This window comes from Pangasianodon hypophthalmus, chromosome 7 (assembly GCF_027358585.1).
Source record: "Pangasianodon hypophthalmus isolate fPanHyp1 chromosome 7, fPanHyp1.pri, whole genome shotgun sequence".
Taxonomy (NCBI): domain Eukaryota; kingdom Metazoa; phylum Chordata; class Actinopteri; order Siluriformes; family Pangasiidae; genus Pangasianodon; species Pangasianodon hypophthalmus.
Genome location: NC_069716.1, coordinates 8,708,602 through 8,731,043, shown reverse-complemented (window position 1 = coordinate 8,731,043; position 22,442 = coordinate 8,708,602). Strand labels below are relative to the sequence as shown.

Sequence of the window (22,442 nt, the reverse complement as noted above, 5' to 3'; positions counted from 1 at the left end):
ATATCCAGAACAATGAAATGCATGGATTGTTCTAGAACAATTCGCAATTAAAAAATATGGTTGCTTTAGAGCAATCATCCAGAACTATGCTAAATTGAATATATAGAGGGGTATATATGCAGCTCGTTCCAGGACAGCCTTGTTCCAGAATATTACCAGAATATTGTTCCAGAAAAATCTCCAATTGAAGATATGGATTTTGTTCCAGAACACTCACTAATTAAATATACAGTATGAATTGTTCTAGAGCAGCTAAACTCTAGGAAACATCTTTTATATTGTCTTATTTGTCAAACCAAAGTGGATCAAATAGCAAAACCCTTCCTTGAGTTGTCGTTGCAAGTGTTTTTGAAAGTCAGATATTAAATATTATATTATATTATATTATATTATATTATATTATATTATATTATATTATATTATATTATATTATATTATATTATATTATATTTTATTATATTATATTATGAATACTTATAAGTAACTCTGTTTCTTCAGGCATATTAAGGAATCTTCAGTAACAGACAGCCAACCTAGACACGTTACACCTCACGACCTTTCCTTTCTTGATTTACTCATAAATAAATAAATAAAAGGAAAATAATGCATCGAAAATGTTGCTATAAACATGCCTCAACAATGTGATGACATAAACTTTCCAATTAAAAAAATAACAGAACCACATGTTTGGACCATATGATTTTCTAAATTGATGCATAGCTGTCACAATTCTGCTCAGGTGAGTGATTACAGATGTGGTAAAATTTAGTAAACATCTGTCACATGTTACAAACATTATCATCCATCACGCAAAACTCACGTATTACTAACTTGGAATATGGAGGCTTTGTTCTGTATATTTGAACAAGGCATTTACAGATCGTATCAGGCAGCCAGTGGGTTTTAATGAATAAGGAGGCAAATGTTATGAAAACAGAGGCATTCTATTGAGATCAGCAGCTAATTTCTCTTTGGCCCATGCTATTAATGTAATGATGTGGGGCACAATTCTCATGTGGGAATACTAACAACTGAAAACAATGACACTGTCATTTTGAATGTAATATTCCACTGCCAAAGCCACACACGTTCCTCTTTAACCTTTAATAACCTAAAATGTCTGTACTTCTCATCCAGTTAGTGTTTCCTTAATGTGATTGCTTTGGTGTTTCACTGGCTATTACCTTGTAGCAGTTAACTTGAAACATTAATGATTTTTTTAGATTTTTTTTGAAGTCTTAAGTTTTTCTTTGACTCAGCCTTATCCCAGAACTATAGCCAGTAGGTTAGGTCTGCTTGGGTTCCCAGAGCATCTGATGGACTTGACAATTGGCTACAAGTACATCTACAAGTAGACTACTATCTAACTAATGGACTATCATTAACAGTAGGGTAGTTGTTGTTACCTTCTTTGTAGAACAGACTGCAAATGCAGGTCCATATGCAGTGGCTGAAGTATATAATTCTTTTGCATGCTTGAGTTATATAGCCATTCCTTTTCTTTCTAGTAACCGCATCTAGTAGTTTGGCAGTGGGACATTGAATAATTTATCTCACCTACCCTTGATGTCTGTAGGATGAAAATGTGATGTTTATATGTATATATAAATGTGATTGATATATATATATATCATATATACATATATATATATATATATATATATATATATATATATATATATATATATATATATATATGTATATATTTATATGTATATAAAATGTGATATATATATATATATATATAATGGATTATCTATATATATGTGGTTTAGCGATATATATATATATATATATATACATGTATATATACATATAGCTAAACCAAAAGTTTGTGGACACCTGAACACCACATCCATATGTGGTTGTTGAGCTTCAAATTTCAGCGGGATTCATTTCATCATCCCATTTTTCCCCAATTTGCTGTTACACTATAATAACCACCACTTTCTACCAGATTTTGGTGCATGTCTGTGAGGATTTGTGCTCATTCAGCTATACATACACACACACACACACACACATTATATATATATATATATATATATATATATATATATATATATATATATATATATATATATATATATATAGATAGATATATAGATATAGATATATATATATCTGCACTTATATAGCACCTTTTAACCTTAGCAGTTCTACAAAGCACATTACACTGTTTCTCATTCACACACACACACTCACTCACACAGGCTCTAGCCCATCAGGAGCAACTTGGGGTTCAGTGTCTTGCCCAAGGACACTTTGGCATGTGGAGGGGCCAGGGATTTTACATATATACAGTACTGTGCAAAAGTCTTAGGCGCCCTATTTTTTTAATTACAAACTTTGTTATAGATTTTTGTTGTATTACTTCTACATTATCGAGTCAGTACAAAAACATTTTAAATTTCCAAACACTAGTTTTCCAGCACAAAATTAAATGTTACAGAAAAATGTTTGTATGTCAGTAAAGAAAGCAGCATGTTATGTAAGAGACCACTTTACAGACAAAGACCATAATGAAGGCTGCTGGGTTTCGCTGCAGAAATAAGAAGCAAATACGACAGTCAAAATCTCCAGAAGAACTGTGGCTGGTTTTGCAAGATGCTCAGTAACACTTACAGCTCATTTCCTTATAAAACTGCACAAATTGTACCTGAGGTCATCACATCAAATATTGACTTTGATCCATTTATTACTGTTTACTGTTCTTTATAGTATTTTTTAATGTAGAAACATTTAATTTCATTATTTTTGAAGGCATCATTGCACTGCAGCATTTCTTTGCATGTACATAAGACTTTTGCACAGTGATTTCTTTTTCTCTATATCTGCATTTCTTAGACATAACATTTATTCAGTATCACACAAAATGACACAGAACATGTTTTTCAAAAAACCCCAATTCAGGTGAAAACAGCAAGCTGTTCAGATTGTAACAAGCTGCTGATCTTGATCTTATGAAGGTGTATAATGAGCCAAACAGTTTGTGACAGGTTTTTTTCTGTTTTTGGAATATAGATAAGCATAGTGAATGTTAAGGGCCACATTCTTTAAAAAAAAAAATAGTTAAAATAAAGGTTTTCACTACCACAGAGGCCTCCAAGTAGAACTCTTTAGAAAGCAAATAATGCATAATTAATAGAAGAACTCTTGAAGAATCCTATTTTAGGAGTGTAAGTGATGTGTGTTTAAATGGATTCTGAATTCAAAGTGATGCAATCTGTGAAAATTAACAGATCCATATGCTACACCAAGAGACAAGACGTACTTACATAGTTAGTTGGAAACTTCATTGTCCCAGTTGGGAAATTATTTTCTCACAAAGGAAACACTAACAAACTTCTTACTATAACAAGACACATTCTCACTAAAAATGCCTTGCTATAACACAGCACATTGTAAACATACGAAATAGAAGTGTTGATTAAAGATCAGAATGCCATTACATTGTATCTAGAAGATTCATTTTTGATTTATTATTCTTATGGAGCCACTGATCTAATGTGACAGATTTGATCCAGACAAATAGCGTTGCTGGAAAACAGGTTAAAACTGCATCGTTGAAGGAATAATGTGTTTGAGTTGTTTGAGTAGTGGCAAGACTGTTGCACAGTGTGGAATGTGTCCTTTTTTTGAACCTCTGCTTTCCAAAATATCTGTGGACAGCCCCATCTCATTACATGCCACTGTGAGTAATTAATGCTCAAATGCAGCTTGGCCTTGTATCTGTATGTGCAGCTACAGCTGGTGTCTGGAGTGCAAGAGCCAGGAACCTTCCTACAGAGAGCAGCAGGCCATTAGATATGGACTATTTTTTTTTCATACATTTGTTTATCAGTCACACACTGAGCAGAAGAGCTAGCTGTCTCAGTCAGATAGACACACGTAGGTGCTCCTCTGAGCATCACAGGACTCCTCTGAATCAGTAAAGGCTTCATTAGCCACGACCAGCTTCTCTGCAGAAGGAACATCTGTTTGCTAACTGCTAGCGTCGTTACCCAGCCCTCTCCGTCTGCCTTATTGCCGGCATGGTCCCATGTCTGTTAATAGAATCCTCATTAGGAGGCTGCTTCTTGATGGAGAACAGTGCAAGTGCATGGCAAAACTCTCCCACTGGTGTCTATCATGACATGCACGTCTAACTATAATTTTGCTCAAAGACCACTGAAATAAACCCACCTCAACCCCAAATGGAAGTGAAAAGGTTGGCGTCTTCTTTACCCCTCCGCAGAGAGTTTTGTCAGCTTAGCTGTGCCTGTGTCAGTATCGATTCATTCCTGTTCGGTATCAAGTCGCACAGTAGCTCCGATCTAAAGATAATAGGCTCTGACCAAAAACAGCACTTGCTCCCTCCGTGACTCCTTGGCAGCAAGGTCAGAGCTTTTTTTTTTCACAGCTTACTCCAGGCGCACGGTGAGTGGAGTCGCTCGAGCATTGCCACAACAGCACCGCAATTTGATGAGAGCCAGAGCAAAGTCAATTTCTCAGTGTCACAGCTGATAAAACTCAGATGCAAACTGACCAAAAGGGGCATACCAGAGCGGGTGCATAGAATGTGTGATCTCAACACCACAGGATCAGTGGCATATGTGGCAGTTTAGCTGATAGCTGGACAAAAAAAATGTTTTAGGCTGAAATATCAAGAGGTCAAAGAGCTCACTGAAAGGCAATTAGCCTTATTACCTGGTGTGCCCAGCCGTCAGCTTCATTGGGAATCAACCGGCCACGGCTGGGGTTTAGGTGGATAATTGTTATAGCCAGGTGGGAGCTGGGTGTTGTATTCATGCTCTGTCATACTAATGGGAGCATTGGATGGGCGGATAATCACACAGAAAGCTCACCTGCCCATACCTTTATCTAGTCCAGCCCCAGAGGTGTTAGGCATGATGAATCTCCCCATCAATCTCTCTCTCTCTCTCTCTTCCCATCTCTCCCTCTCTGTCTGCAAGGGCATTCGGTCTAGCCTGGCATGAGTTTGTGTTCCCCTGAGCTGAGCTGCTCAGCTGTTCACGCTCTCCACCCCTGTTTGAATGCAGACTCTTGGGAAATCTATACGGCTGCAGATGTGTGCCCAGTGGCTGCTATAAACACGGAGAGACGACAGGAGGTATGAAAACCAAAAAAAAAAAATAAAGAGCCAAAAAGCATGCTATCAGGGGAAAGGAGGGGAAAGGAAAGCAAACAAAAACTCCCAGCTCTCTCTGAGCTGTAATCATTTATGGGTCCCATCCCACCAGTACTATTTTCTTATCCTATCCTCCTGCCTTCCGGTTGCAAATGTATATGTGAGACTGATAATCTCCCGTGTGATAAGTGAGGCAGAAAGGCAACTATTGAACGTCTTTCATCCTCCCCTCAGAGAAGATGGGACTCACCGCCAAATAAAAAACGCACTCCCACTTCCCGCTCTGAAGCTAAGCTCCAACGTCTCTGCACGGCAGGCTCAAGCACCAAGCTTTAATAGCTGCAGCTAGGGTTCATCTTGAATTCACAACGTTATTGAAGCCCTTAAGATAATGTGCTTCTTTGCATCTTGCTGTTAGGTTTCGACACACAAAAAGAGTCAAAGCAAAGTTTTGAATTCCCCCAATCGGGAGTGAGTATCTGAGTAATCTGAGTGGCATTTCGCCCCGGTTTTTGCCTTGTGGTACAGTCATGGCACTGAATTACACTCGAAATATGACACAATATCCAGAGGTATCAAACATGTCAACATGGATTTTCTGCCTGACTTAAAACACATAATACATAAAGCAAAACCAAGGCAATGAATATTCATTAAACGTCCATCACCGTGTCAGTCTGGTCCTGATTAACTCTCTGATTGAGATCCAAATTACAGTCCATCGGCTGTAATTTATATAGTCAGTTCATCAAAATTTTATTCACTATGAATACCTGGAGATGACAGTTCTTGAAAACATGGACGATAATATAATATGCTGCCCTGTCACTATGGTTCTGTCAAATGCTCACCCGGTGGTGTAGATGGACAGACACTGTCAGATATCAACTCACTAAGATCCATTCACTGCGTATAACTTAAAAAGCAGATCTTATGTTTCTTGACAAGACAGCTTGGTGAATGGAATCATCCTCCTGGCATTAAGGAAAAGGAATTTAAGTTCCCAAAGGAACTTGTGCATTGATTTATTGGCTTGTGCATTGATTTAGTGACATTAGCAAAAGGTTTCTGTTGTAGGAGAAATGCTATACACAGTGATGCAAAAAATACTTAACTCTTTAATATTTTCACCAAGGGAAAAAAAAGAATAATTTTTTGCATTTCTTGGTTCCTTAGAGCAATAATAAATTTTTAATTTAATAACCACTCTCCACGAAACATACAAGATATTTTAATTAAAAAGGAAACTGTACAAAATGGTTGAACAGACCATCAACAGTTTAATTATTATTTTCAGTTGCTTACATTTTTGTGGGGGTTTTTTTTTCAGATTTTTTTTTTTTACTGTAACAGGAAAGGTCATAGTATCACCCTTCATGGCTAATGAACCAGCAGACCAATAAAGACATGTATACTTAATTAAATCCTTGTCATTATTTGTGGATGCTCATATCTCTCATACCCAGTTGTAGTGGCTTAGTGTATGGAGGTAAACACAGCTCTGCAATCACATGGAAGATAAAAATGTCTTGAGGAAGAGGTTTAGCAGGCCAAATAATTGCTTATATATATCAGTTGTCCATGTATTCTTATGTAGTCCTTGTGTTCTGTAGGTTTCCTAAACTCCCATGTTATTAGAATTTGGTCTTAACATCCTATTTTTTTACATTTTTATTTTTAACATCCTAATTTTTCAAGTTGAGAGGGCATATCATTTTCCTGCATCCCCTTTGTATCTTAAGGTTCCTCCTCCACCGGTATGTTCACACAGGTCTGCCTCGGCTGTCAACAGCATGTCGGCCCAAACCCCTTGTGCGACCCAAGCAGTGTTCGCTCTCTGTCTGCAGATGAGAGGATTTTACTGCTATGTCAGTTTCTCATGGTGATTATTCCTGCACAAATTTTACTCCCAATATCAGGCATTTCATGTTACCTCAGTAATTGGGATATAACCAAATACGAATACATTATTCAGATCGAACAGATAATGTATTCTAAACAGATACAAATTGGAGGCTCTTGTTTGTTTTTAAGAAAGCGTGATGGTTCACAGGGCATCTGGTTGAGACTGGAGGTGTGCATTGGGATTGAGATCCCCTGGGACACAAATAATATTGCTTTAGAAGAAGGTTTTTACTTTAATGTAGGTGTGAGCAAGAGGTCAGATGTAGCGATTATGGGACAAAGAAAGACTGACGCATTCACAGAATTCATTCATCCTTTGTAACTGCCTAGTCAGGCGGGTGGTTTAAATTAGGCTACTAGTTTGTTTCTATTTTGGGAAATAAAACCAACAAAATGAAAAAATTGAGGACAAGTACAAACCAAAATAATATCTCATTGAGTGAGTTTTTTAAAAAGATAGTCCCACGCACATCATTAGCTGAAGCTAAAGAAATAAATTTCACTGACAGTGCTGGCATTTCTACCCCTTATCTTTTTTTACAGTGTTCACAGGGGCATAGTGGTAGGCTTCTTTAAAAAAAAAAAACATAATCTAAGTAATCAATGTCAACACTTTAAAGATGCTCTTTTACATTTTACTGATCGTCTAAAGCATTTTAAACCTAGAGATTGACATGTGACAGGACATAGGGCAGAATATTGCTCAAATGGCCCATATCATCCAGTTTAGGTGATAAAATGAGGTTTTTGTTGCCTCGGAAATTTACAGACTTTCAGTTAATGTGCATGTACTTATTGGCAGTTTGGGGGTTAACTGGTAGCCTGGTTGCAGTGACTGTGGACAGAAGCAGGTTAATTAGAGTCTGGGATTTGAGCCCCTCACATGCCCTGGCTGATTTAATCAGAAGGAGTTGAAGTCTGGCACCAGCTCGCCTGCCTAAGGTGCCGGAAAATGTCAGAGATTGACACATCATCACTTCAGGGAGGCTAAACTGGATTTTAGAAGCATACAGCCTCCCCATTTTTCTCTCTGTCCTCAAAAGCCAGCATGGTTTGACCATATCTACAGAAAATTCTGATAAATGATATAGCAAGACTCATGCATTTGGGTCCACAATACTGCATTATACATCAATATCTGTGTCTTTAAAGCAGAACATCGCACTGATACTTTCAACTTTTAGTAAGAAGAGTAATCACTAATGGTTGTTTCCTGGCAAAGCAAATTAAGTGCTATAGTATTCACACCAGTGGTGTAATGCAGTGCTCCTATCTGGATCTATATCTGTTAATATGCTGTTCGCATCTCCATCTGTATTCAGATTTAAACCCAAAGTGGCCATGGCCTCTTTTTTTTTTTTTTTTTTTAATTAAATATGAACCCTATCACCCTCTGGCCCCAGAAACACTAGCAGAGTTAGAAATGCACTGTTAGCATGGTGTGTGAATTCTGGCTCTGACAGTTCCTCAACCTATCACTCGAGAGATGTGCCATGCAGTTATTATTTTAGTTTGTACCTGCCCACATTTTCTAATGAATTTAGTTGGTTCTATTTCCCAAACAAACTATTATCCTAATTTAAACCATCATGACCCAGAGCAGGCAGTTACTAATGACCACCATTAACACGAACGCGGTCTTATTTGAGCTGCACATCTGCTCACACACACATGAAGGTTAAAACCTCTCGCTCACGCAACTTTTTTGTTTTTTGCTGTCCATGAGATCCTGACTTACACCTCTAGCCTCAGGCAGGTGCCCTGTGGAAAAAAAAACATCTAACAAAACAAATATTGTGCCTCCAATTCATAATTGTATTTGTATCATTGTTTCATTGTATTATTGTATCGTATTGGTTTACATCCCTAATACAGACTATACACTATTGTAATCTCGGAACTATTCCTTTAAGGTGTTAAGCCCATTATCTTACCACGACCAGATTGTTGTCGCCTCTTTGTAACGGAGGCCAAGTTTCCATTGGCTGCTGGACTCCTGCGCTTATAGTCAGGGGGTCAGTGTTTCTGTGAGGCCCATTCAGGTTCATCCATGGCACCATATGCCGTATGAAGAGACTGCATATGGCTTTGCTTGTGAAGGCAGATGAAATTGTACACAAGTTTCAACAACATAATGTTTCAAAGCAGCAATGTTTAATGCTTATCGTTCTAACATCACAGAACACCGTGTTGTCTCCGCTTCCTCAGCTCTGCTTTTAAGTACCTACTGAATAAATGGAACAGTTCTCAGTAGCTTGTACTGAGCAATGCAAAATAGTATTGTGTGGCAACTAACTTACTTTGCTGAAGTTTAATGACTCATCAAGATAAGAACATCACTGCATGTGTGGAACAGGGTGAAATATCACACTAAGCATTAAAGCATCATTTTGTTACCTTGGCCTGTGATGCTGTTTTTTTTATAATGCTGTGAGAAATCTTTAATACAGCATTTTCATTTAAAGCATAACTGTACTATTCCTCTACATTTGATTTAATTATGTAAATCCGTGGAATTTTGTAGAATTAAAACCTCTATTGCTTTCTATTCACCCAGAATGCAGCTCAGTTCACAAACATACAATTTACTTCCCAATCCTGGCTGACATGACAAGATTTTTATGGCATGTTGGCTGCAATTATGATGCAGAGTAAATAATAGTTGTGTTATAATTACAGAGGTGAGGGGATTATGGCTGGGAACTGGATTTACGTCTGTAATTAGCATATTGATATGACATATCAGACCCTGTCAAGTCAGGGCTTGACTGGCTTATGCTCAGTGGCATACCAATGTTAAATTTGTTGACAAAAATTAAAATGACAAATGTTTGTAACATTTTTTTTACCTGGCACTGACTAAATAATAACTAAATAGTAGTTAACACTTCTACTAAAAAATATGCCAAAATAAAATGACATTTTTCTCAACAAATTATATATATATATATATATATATATATATATATATATATATATATATATATATATAAAACTAGTTGACAAAAATGAAACTCTGCTAAGACGATTATATAAGGAAAATCATTAAGATGTGCTATGCAGGGTCCCTGGAGGACTAGTGGTTAGCCCTTGGTGCCATGGCCTGGGATCGATTCCTGACCAGGGAACTGACCCCAGCCACTGGGGATGCAAAGACAGTGCACTCCCAGTGCCAGTCCCGAGCTTGGATAAAATAGGGGAAGGTTGAGTCAGGAATTGCATCCAACGTAAACACTGCCAAATCAAATATGCAAAGCAATGATCTGCTGTGGTGACCCCTAACAGGAGCAGCCAAAAGAACAGCAACAGCATTAAGATGTGCTATGCACTTAAGTATATGAGGAGGTTTTTTTTCCCTTCACATATTGTTAGGAAGCTAGGGTTAGTCAGCCATGATATATCACCCCTGGAGCTGAGAGGGTTTTAAGGGCCTTTCTCAGTGGCAGCTTGGTAATGCTGGGATTCAAACTCATGTCTTTCTGATTAGTAGCCAAGAGCCTTAACCACTGAGCAGCCACTCTAGCTCAGCTTTCATTTTAGTTTGCTAAAATCGCTTTGATAACAATACCTAGACTAATACTAACAGTAATCACAAAAAGACTAAAATATGACTTCTTCATGAGAAGACTAAAACTAAATCTAAATTAGCTAACAAAATTGACACCATGCAGTACAGTACCACATACTGACTGACTGACTAGCCAAGAGGAAGCATGATCTGTCACAGTGGAGGTATAGAGCGTTAACGTCTGCCATCTGACAGCTTGTCTTACTTACGCCCACTCACACACACACACATCATCATCATCACACACTCCCACAAAGAAGTGCAGCTGCTTTAAAGAACATGATTATGCCTTGATGCAATAGGAATACATTTCTGCCTTCATGGTTCCATTTCAGTCTTTACTGCGTTCAAATGAGCAAAGGCAGTAGGGTACTATTTTAGGCCTCTGTTTACACAGCGTGTCTGTTTGAATTAGCACGAGCATATGTGTTGTTCTACTGCAGGGCCTGTTATCGCACTGGCCAGGGTCTTGGAACTGGCCTCAGACAGAGCCATCCATGTCCCAGGCCGACACGGCTGTCACAGGACGCATGAAAAGAGATGTCTGCCTCGCGTAGTCAAACATTTACCTGTTAATGCTTGCTCAAACATGACCATCAAGTCAATATTGATGCTCTGTTCCCGAAATCAGCAAGACAGAACTTAGACTGGAGGTCCAAAAAAAGGGCTTGACAGATTACATGCGATGTTCCAGAAGTTATTTTAACTATCAGCTGTTATTTCTTTCTGCTCGTGTTTCCTGTTATTCGCTCGCTTTCCTGTTTTAATGCATTTTGGCACCATTATTTGAAGCTGTAAAGGAGCATAAGTGCTGTACAGACAGCATGAGCTGTATTTTGTGCTTAATGAGGAGAGCGTGTGGAAAAGAGGAGGCAGAGAGAGAAAGCATATCTTAGAAATGGCCTTAAGGTATTTCTCTGCCTCTCATTGTGGAAGAGTAGGAGTTGGTCTGCCCGAAGATGTGTTTTAATCTATGGGTCTGCATGTGTGTGCGCTTGATTTTTTTCAGACTTCCACACTGGCTAGGCTCTCTAAAACCTAATGAGATAGAAATCTTTAAAAGCTCAGAGGCAGAACTGTTAAAACCACAGTGCTCCATTGTTTTTAAGCTACACAGAGCCTTTTCTGCCTATAATCAACCCTGAGATCTTACTGCCATGATGTCATTGGAAATTGGGAGGAGTGGACTCTTCTCTCTCTCTCTCTCTCTCTCTCTCTCTATCTAAATCTTGCTCTCAGCATGCTAGAGCACCATGGTCACTGCTGGACGTTAGGTTCTTTGAAGACCCCCTAAGGGTCTGCTTCTGCTGATTTTTCTCACAAATTTAACTGCCTTGTCCACACAAGCTCCTGGCAGCTGAAATTGTATCTCGGCCATCCAGGCTGGCTGTCAGAGTCAAAGTGGAGCCAGGAATAGGAGTGATCTCTCCCTTTACATTTCATGGTCGAATAGCATGTATTTGTGTATGACTATAAATCCCCATTTACATAAAGTTGATCACAAACATTATGATTTTCATGCTATTAAGAGTATACCAAATTACCGCTTTCTCTCCAATTGATTTTCCCATGGTAGGCTCTGCGATTCCAAAAATAGTGTACCCTTGATTTCAGTTAGCCTTGATCAGTGGGAGGTTGTTATTTTGTTGTTGGTGGTGGTGTTTTTCAAAATATCCTTCCCATGAATGCCATGTAAATGCAGGGAATCGTTTATACTCGAAGCACTGGAGTGAACCCATTTGGCTGCAAAGTGCATGGACGAGGAATCAGAAAAACACTTTAACGGGTGTTGAATCTAATGAGATTAGTGGAGAGGCTTACGCAGGCATGGCACTGAGATAAACAGCGATAACACAATAATAACTCATTATTCCTCTCGTCTCTGAATCGGCACGAGTTACAGCTCACTGGCGTCTTGTTGGTTGTGTTGGGTGGTGCATGACTGTTAACGTGTTTTTTTACAGTGCAGAGAGAAAATGGGAACAAACGGGATGTTAGTGATGTTTGCTTGTGCCGTGAATGAAAAAAATGTTTCTCAAAGCCTTCTGTGTGTCAAAATAGAAGGAGAGAGAAATAAATAGAGTGAAAGGAAGGCATCAGAGCCATCACAAGAAAGATATCCTCAAGCAGTATAGCCCTTCCCAAGCACTTCACTCAGCTGAGGTATGCCTATTGTTAGTTTGCGAGGATCATTCACAGCTCAACTGGTGGAAGATGGTTTTCATACATTTTCCACAGAACATAAGAAATTCTAGCACAATATCGTTTAAAATACAGATTAAAACATACATGTTTAACTTGGCCTAGGGTTAGCATTTGGACTTTGCATGATTTATCATAATTCTCATAGATATATCTATAGGTATATCTAATTCATAGGGCTAGAACATATGGCATATAGTATCGTTCATACTAGCCGGCACTAACACACACACACACACACACACACACAGTCTCTCTTTCTTTCTCTCTCTCTCCCTCTCTCTCTGTATCCCTCCCAATGTCCAACTTTTTTGGGGCTAATTTTTGAGATGGAGATGTAGTTAGCTGTTTTTGAAACGTAGTTCACGTTGAAATTTTGCTGAGACCTGGCAAACCAGCGCACATTAGCTCTTGTTGGCCAGAAGGCTAAAGTTTAATTAGCCACGTTTAATTTTGTTTCATTATATGCTTCTAAGAGTCTCAATGGATCATGCAAACTCTGATGCAAACACTGGGTCATTATTAAGTTTCAATCATTGTATTTTTATAATGTTGAATGTATCATGTTGAATGAATGAATTGAAAAGCTACATATTCAGGCAATCCTTATTTTTGCTGTATCAAAAATGTATTGTATTGAGACACCATCTTTATCATAAATACCTTGTTTTGACCATCTAATCTTATGTGTGTAAAGGACATTGAGATTTTGAACTCAAAATGAAGATTAGTAGTAGTATACCAAGTATTATAGTACTGAGTATTATAGGAAGTATACCAAGTAGTTTACTAAGTAGGTTACTCATTCAGTATCAGAATCAGTATCAGTGAGTACCAAAAAACATATACTCAGACTTGATCTGAAATATATATATATATATATATATATATATATATATATATATATATATATATATATATACTGATGCATCCCTAACATTTATTAGTAGCAGTAGTAGCAGTGGTAGTAGTAATACTAGTAAGGTTTAGGAAAGGATGAAGGAAGTGTCAGGATACACAGAGCATCTTAAAGAAATAGTGGGAAAAGGAGGACAGTGTGTTAACAAGAAGGAGGTGTGATGGAGGGAGCTGCAAGATAGACTTGGATTGGAAAGAGCAGTGATTGAACTGAAGGCATGTTGGAAGATTAGTACAGTAGAGCAGTGTTGGCAGAGTGGAGGTCATGTGGCTGATGAGCACTTTAGAGTATGTGCTGGGTGTCGTACCGTGATTAGCGGAAGATATTGTGCTTGTCCTGTCTGAGAGACGCATCGATCCAGCAGCCCGGATGCTGTCGATTTGATCATTCTCAGCCATCCATCCTCCACGGTTGGTGAATATAGCTTTATTTGTGCACTTTCTCTTGATCTCTCACTCTTTCTCCAGCCCCTGGCTGCTTCTCCTCTTCTACCAGGTTTTGAGTTGTGTAAGTGATGGAGTTCTAGTGCATTATTTACCTTCAGAATAACTGGGAGAGCATGCAAAACTCCACACAGATAGTAACCAGAGTTCAGACTTGAACCCTGGGCTCAGGAGCTGTGAGTCACCAACACTACCTGCTGTGCCACCAGATGCTCATATTTTATTTCCTATAACGTCTACCCTTTGGCAGGAACTTTGTGTTACCATGGCAAACAGGTTTATATATATATATATATATATATATATATATATATATATATATATATATATATATATATATATATATATATATATATGTGTGTGTGTGTGTGTGTGTGTGTATATATATATATATATATATATATATATATGTGTGTGTGTGTATCTTGCTATCTACATCAAGAAAACCAATATTTCCGTTCTCTGTCTCATCCAGGAAGTGCCATGTGCAATCCAGGAAGTGTGACTGCATGTGAGGAAGTCTTTTTGGTAGTAATTGTGTATGGACTGTAATACACATATGTAATACACTTACCAACCACTTAGGGACACCTGTACATGCAGTTATCTAACCTTCCAATCATGTCACAGCAGTGCAAAACACATAAAAACAGACAATGTTTTTCCAGTCTTCAGCTGTCCAGTTAGGGTGAACCTGTGCCCACTGTAGCCTTAGATTCTTGTTCTTGGCTGACAGGAGTGGAACCCCATGTGGTCTTCTGTTATTGTAGGCCATCGGATTCAAACTTTGAAGAGTTGTGTATTCTGAGATGTTTTTTCTGCTCACCACGGTTGTAAAGAGTTGTTATTTGAGTTACTGTACCCATCCTGTCAGCTTGAACCAATCAATGAGGCATTTCTGCCCACAGAACTGTCGCTTACTGGATGTTTGTTTGTTTGTTTTTCGCACCATTCTGTGCAAACTCTAGAGACTGTTGTGTGTGAAACCAGCCCATCTGGTACCAACATCCATGCCACGATCAAAGTCCCCGAGATCACACGTCTGATGTGAACTTTAAATGAAGCTCTTGACCTGTATCTGCATGACTTTATGCATTGCACTGCTGCCACGTGATTGGCTGATTAGATAAATACATGAATGTGTAGGTGTACAGGTGTTCCTTTTAAAGTAGCCGGTGAGTGTTTCTGCTGAGATTTTTCTAATTAAAATAAGGGTAAATAAGAGAAGTAATCAAGTTAAATAATACAAACGAAGGCCGCACCTTGACAGTAATTTGCTTAATCTATATGCAAAGATGCAGTACTGAGTGGAGGGTAAAATGCTCTCAGAGGTGTGATTCAGCAGTGTAGTGACCCGGCTGATGGCATCTCACGTCATTCTATTGTTTATGATCCAGTACACTAACGTGGTAAAACAGCATCAGGCATTATGATCCCCTAGCTCATTTCACAGGCTGAAGGGAAGAGTAGTGTGTGATATTCTATTATAACTCATGGGATTGCTGTTGCTTGAGGATAGGAATGGGGGGTGCAATGTTTGCCCTTTGTGATTGCAAAGGAATCGATTTACAGCTATTCTACAGCCTAATCTATAGATAGGACATTTGTGACATTCCAGAAATCATGCCTGGCCCTGGAGACAATTTGCTGCATAATAGGAGCCTCTGTGCTGCTGTCTCAGAAAAAAAAACTGAACATAAAACTGCAGCAGGTAGCTGCTTGACTGCACCTAGCATGAGTTTTTGCCATATGTGTTGTAACTATGGAGACAGGATTCTGAGTCAAAGGTAGGAGCCAAGACAGAGACGTATTCGTTTTGGTTGGATAGTCTACATCCCCACTGCTTCCTTACTTGGCCTCTTAAACAAAAGGAAGTGGAGCTGTTGCATGAGCAGGAGCCATTGCCAAAGCCTTGCAGTGTAAAACAAGGCTATGAGGAGAATCTGGATTGCAAGAGCGAGAAAAACGTGATGATAATGACACATTGGGCAGAACAAGAGATGATCCCGCTGTGGGATCCCAGTCCTCTATGGCAGTCAGAGAGACTTGAGGGATTTCGCATCCACACTAGGGAGATGGCTCAGAGGGATGAGCCCAGAGCGCTGCAAGGCTAAAATCCCATCATCAGTAGTGAGAGTGCAAATGTGCTAGTGTGCGAAGCAGCCAGTGGACACTAGAGAGAAGCTTATGAAGACAGGAGCTCCTGAGAGCTTCTCTGAGACGAGGGGTTTGCTGTCAACTCTGTTTTTTGCTCAATTCAGCCTTACATTCTTAGAAAAAAGGGTACTAAACTATAACTTTCCTTGTCAGTGGGGTGGTACCTTCAAGGGTACATCTTTTGTACCTTTAGTGTCTATCTGTTTCATGGGAATGTGAATAGTTTAACTTTATAAGGATTTAAGGTGCAATACTGAGTGTGTATGGTGGCTCTTTTACCATTAATTAGCTTTAAAAGTACTTTGAAGCATACTACATGCACCTTACTAAGTAAAGGATACACACTAAAGGTACAGATGTACTCTTGAGGGTAAAACCTCAAGGAAAGGTATCTTTTAGTTCCCTGTTTTCTGAGAGTGTATGCTGCTGCTCTGTGTTGATCTGCAGGGATTCGTGGTAATAAAATACAAAATGGAAATTAGCATAAGCAAACGTTTTTTTAAAAGCCAATATAATTTTTCTCACCTACTGATTGCTATAATTAAGAAAAAGAGTTTGGGTGTCCTGTCGCTTGAAGCACAGGCCAGTAATTATAGGCGTGTGTTGATAATCAGTGCGCTCTCAGTTGATGAAGTGTAGCAGTGCATAGCCCACATGTGATGTGATGATACACATGGTGCAAGGTCACTGGTTTGTATCTGTAGTGAAGGATATGTCATCAGCCAATCACAGCATCTGCTATGCAGCCGCTTAACTAGTGTCTTGAGAGGAGGAGGCAAGCGGTCGAGGTCGACAAAGCCCAGGCATGCAACAGCATTTTAGCTAGGCCAAATGAGTGATTACCTCCCAGCTCCTGTCATAATTCACCATGACCTCAATCTGCCAGCAAAGCTACTCGCTGATGGATAGGCCTGCAGGTTTATGCGCTCGGTACCCATGTCAAACAGAGCCTGAAGGCCGCTCTATCTGGTGTTTATACAATGCAAACACAATAACAATCCCAAGTGTTCATTATGACAGCTAATTTGGATTTAATAGCTACACTACATTCACATAAAAAGTATACTAAGATCATTAATGTCAGTGGGGGTCAATGTAAGAAAGTTCTAGCTAGCCATACAAGGAACCATACAAGTTAGAAGTCTGACAGCATCTCTCCCCAACGACAAACCTTTAACGTTAGCATACAGAGATCTGAATAGAATAGATCTGCTAATGCATACAGCTACAGTGGCATCCTCTTGCCGTGCTCCTTCCTCCACATGGCCTAGCGTATAGCACGCACCATGCATTTGTATGCATGCATATGTCCTTTTCATAATCATCTTTGCAAAATGTCTGCACCAAGTTTCACGTTTGTCTAATCGACAGGCTCTGACATTTTCGTCTCATTTTTATTCATCAGGGAAAATGTCATTGCATTTCATCATATATTTTGAATAGAAGGGTAAATTATTATTTAGATATTGTATAATTTTCATTATAGATAAAAGATCACTGATGAAAATGTTTCATCTTAGGTTTACTCAATAAAGTTAACAGGGGTCCGGGGGCACCCAAGGGTCTGTGAATTTCTAATTTTGTTACAGTGGTGGAAATAACTTATATTCTAAGTTATTATGCCTATAAATAATGTCAAATCTAATGAGAATTTAAAAAACATGGGCTCCATGGGTAGAACAATCAGAAATTTTTCTCATTTAAAAACTATAATAGCCAAATTATTATTTACATATTTAAGCAATGTGCCTAGTTTTTTAATAGTTTAATAATAAAATCTGTACTGAGGGGGGTCTGAATTTTATTTATTTATTTATTTATTAATTCATTCATTCATTCATTCATTTTTAAGTTGACGGGTTCTTTGACTGTAACAAATTTGAGAACCCCAGATCCAGTTTATGGAAACACACAGAGAGAAAAAAAAAATCATCTGTTTGCAGACACAAAACATTTTCAGTCAGTCTCACTGTAGCTGTCTGAGTTGTTATGATACAAAAAAAAAACCAAAATAAAAAAAAAGTAAAGTAGATAAACACCCTAAACTAGAAGGAACCATGAATGGTTTAACATTTGAACATATTATAACATAGTATTAACTTAATCATTTCCATTGCTTCCCATGTACATATAGAACACTTCTTCAGTTTGTCTCGTAAAAATACTCTAATAGTAGAATCCTATAACAGAGTTTTTCTATCTGAGATTATTCCAAGAAGTACTTCTTTAGGAACCTAAGGACACTTAACTATCCAAAAATTAATTGAGGAGCCTTTTTTTAAGAGTTATAGGATATAGGATCAGTTATAGGATAATAAGCCTTAGGGTTTGCAAATGTAAAGTGCGAGTAAAAGATAATTTAGTATTGATAAAGCTGGGCATACAATTAAGAGCACAAAGTGCATTATTTGCAGGGCAATTTCTCAATCAGCAAGTAATTTATATCTGCTGTACTTCGGCGAGGTGACCCTTGCCTGGAATAATTACTTCAATCAATCAGTGAGTCACTGAGGCAGTGTTGACGCTCCTCCATAGCAGAAACAGACATTGTTACACAGGGGATAGGGATGTAGCCAGCAATATTGTAAGTCAAATATGGCTCTTACTGCCTCTGGACATTTGGCTGGCTAAGGGATGCAGGGAAGGCGCAAAGAATAATGCCTAAGGTAATTTATTTTTCTTGGAGGCAGGTAAAAGGTAGAGGGTTTGGCTTAGATTTACAAGATAGTGTGCAAGATACTGCAACCAAAGGCTTAACACTTCCATGATGCTGCACAGGGCTTCCAGCAGAACACAAAGAATAGAGGAACGTTAGGTCAGTTTATGAAGAGTGAGGGCAGGGACAGACTTGCCACTTTCTTGGCCCCAAGGTGGCCGTCTTTCATCTTGCACATACTGTGCTAATGCTTCAGAGAGCTTGACGATATCCTTGACATCTGCTCAGCACACTTGGGGAGTCTGGCCTCTGTCCTGCCCAGAGCTTCAGTCATGGAGCTGCTCCAAAAAGCAAAGTGCCCCACAACCCACTAGCTTTATGCCTGTGTGCGCAAACACAAACACACCCACAAACACACACACACACTCACGCTCAGTCTCTGATCCGAACTGTATCATCCTTCAGGAGTGTTAGCAGCATTGTAGAGGAGGCAAAATGCAGTATGGATCTATTTTTCTCGACCTCCTCAGCACAGGGAATTTGGTACAAAAACAAAACTTCATTAAAAGTGTACACTGTGCAAACTGAGCAATATTTGCACTGGTCCTTTCTTTCTCCACCATTTGGCTTGTAAAACGTTATCTCACTGCAAATGAGGAGGCCTAAGTGGTTGGCAAACATTGTCAGTGTGCACTGGGGCAGCGTGGCGCATGCAGGTCTTCAGATCAATTGTGCAATCAGGTAGGAGATTGCCCTGAGGAGGCTGAGCCAGTAATCCTTTAAGAGACTAAACTGAAAAAAGTGCATTGCTGCAGCAAAAGTGCACCTTATTTCAGAGCTATTTTAAGCAGCAAAATGTGTGCAGGCACATATCTCTTGATCATTTCTGAGGTGTACAAGAGCCATTGTACAGTAGTAATACAGGCGTATGTGCCCAATCCCCTCTGTATTTATAGCCTCCCAATAGCAGTGCATGTGTAGGCAGACAGGTTTGGCTCCGTTTGCTGCAGAACTATTATGGTGGAAGAGCGGTTAGTAGTACTACTGTGCAGCCAAGTGCTAGAGAGACTTGACCCTCCATCAGAATTGGTGCTTGCTATGGAAAGTCATACTGTTCTGTACCTACGCAAAGAGCTAATACCACTTTGCTTTAGCAAGGGGGTTGGTGTGCATACTGTGATGGAACACCACAACCAGTGATCAGAGGCTTTGTGTGATATCCACAAATGAACTCTAGCCCACCACCCCTTCCACCTGAGAAACTCTTGGTAATATATATGAACATAGCAAATGTTGCCTATTATATAAATGCATTGCTATACAAGGCCATCTGTCCATGTGTTTGTTTAAAGATTATATTTCATCATGCTCCACTTTCTATGAACAAGTACCATAGGACAAAAAGATTTAGACTGAGAATTAAAGTAGAAAAGTTCTTGTTTAACGGTTATTAAAGCCTGTTGTCACAATCGCTCAAAGTGTTATGTCTCCTCTTTTTTGCAGGTCTGTTCCATCGCGCCATCATCCAGAGCGGCTCAGCGCTATCCAGCTGGGCTGTCAACTACCAGCCTGTGAAATATACGCGTCTGCTCGCAGAGAAGGTTGGCTGTAATGTGCTGGATACCATGGACATGGTGCACTGTCTGCGGAAGAAGAACGCCCGTGAGCTAGTAGAGCAGGACATCCAGCCTGCACGCTACCATGTGGCCTTCGGGCCAGTGATTGATGGTGATGTGATCCCCGATGACCCAGAGATCCTCATGGAGCAGGGCGAGTTCCTCAATTATGACATTATGCTGGGCGTGAACCAGGGTGAGGGCCTGCGCTTTGTGGAAAATGTAGTGGACTCTGAAGACGGCGTCTCAGGCAACGACTTCGACTTCTCTGTCTCTGACTTTGTAGACAGCCTATATGGCTACCCAGAGGGGAAGGACACCCTGAGGGAGACTATAAAGTTTATGTACACGGACTGGGCTGACCGAGACAACCCAGAAACACGCCGCAAGACGCTCGTCGCACTCTTTACTGACCATCAGTGGGTGGAACCATCGGTGGTGACGGCTGACCTGCACGCTCGCTATGGCTCGCCCACCTATTTCTATGCCTTCTATCACCACTGCCAGAGTTTGATGAAACCCGCCTGGTCAGACGCGGCACATGGAGACGAAGTACCATATGTCTTTGGTATCCCCATGATCGGGCCTACTGACCTGTTCCCCTGCAACTTCTCTAAGAATGATGTCATGCTCAGTGCTGTGGTTATGACCTACTGGACTAACTTCGCCAAGACTGGGTGAGTGCTGCTGTTTAGTAGATATTTCTAAGAAACTAAAGTATACACGGCCAAATGTTCAATTTGGTGCTGTTGGTGTTGTTGGATTCATATATCATCAAGGTCAGGGTCAGATAACGTGGGCAGCAATGAAAACGAGACAACAAAAAGCCTTACGGCATTGATCTTTCACTGTGTATGTTTGTTTGTTCTATGTGTGAAAGTATAGTCTAAATCACGTGTGGGAATATGTACTGCAATCATGTACTGATTGGGACAAGGAGTGAAAAGAGAAAATTATCCAGCAACCATATTACATTCTGGCCCATGGCAATATTGATCAGCTCAGCTCTCTGCAGTCGATCACTAGCTCCCCAGCTGACTTGACTTTTTTCCCCTCTTCCTCGGCTCAGTTTTGCCCAGAGCAAAAGCATTATGGATTTGTATGAGCAGATCTTGTAATCAGGTCCGACAAAACAAATCTAATTTGATGACCACTGTTGCTAGCAAAAACATTGATCGCTCATGCCTCTGGTTGTATAAATTTTGCTGTTTTGTCATTCATAATAAAATGGAATTGCCTGACATTTATAAATCATTCTCCGAATGATGAGAATACACAAAAGGTGAAGTGGGAAATAAGTTAGAGTATAAAATTTTCAGTTGGATTGATAAAAAAAAATCTGAAAAAGGCTCTGAAAAGCTTCCAGACAAACATCTGTCTGGGCAAAGTCACACAGCTTAAGGGCACTCCACATTTCATATTTTAATTTCAGATTCTGGCCACAAGAGTAGCATCGTGAAAAACCTATTTTTATGAGAATGTATTGCAGGGAACACACTAGACTTGTCCAAAAGAAATAATCCTTCATAATTTTTACGGGGGGAAAAACTGAAAATGAAATTTTGGCTGTCTTCCTATTGGACATTTAGAACATTATATAACTCTTTCTTGTAAAGAGCATAGCTCTGCAACACGTAGTCCTTTAAAACCTGACTAAACAGGAGTAACAGTCCTGGCTTGGTGACCACATGTGCTATCTTGTTTCCATGACATTACTTTAGGTTAGGGGGTTATGTGTGGACTATTAGAGGGCAGCAGAGCTCAGACAATACTGAGGATTAAATATTTCAGAAGCAGATCTCAGTTCTGTGAAGAACTTATAATGACCTCTAACCCACCCTGCTT

General features: G+C 39.4%; 1 protein-coding gene across 2 annotated transcripts in view; it reads left to right on the top strand.

Annotated features, from left to right (window-relative positions):
* The window catches only part of nlgn3a (neuroligin 3a), a 160,429-nt gene that overhangs the window by 113,276 nt on the left and 24,711 nt on the right, over positions 1-22,442 (top strand). For both annotated transcript variants that reach the window (XM_026940522.3, XM_026940523.3), the window contains one exon: positions 20,485-21,274. In XM_026940522.3, the coding sequence (XP_026796323.1) occupies positions 20,485-21,274 (790 nt within the window). The remainder of the gene's footprint in view (positions 1-20,484; positions 21,275-22,442) is intronic.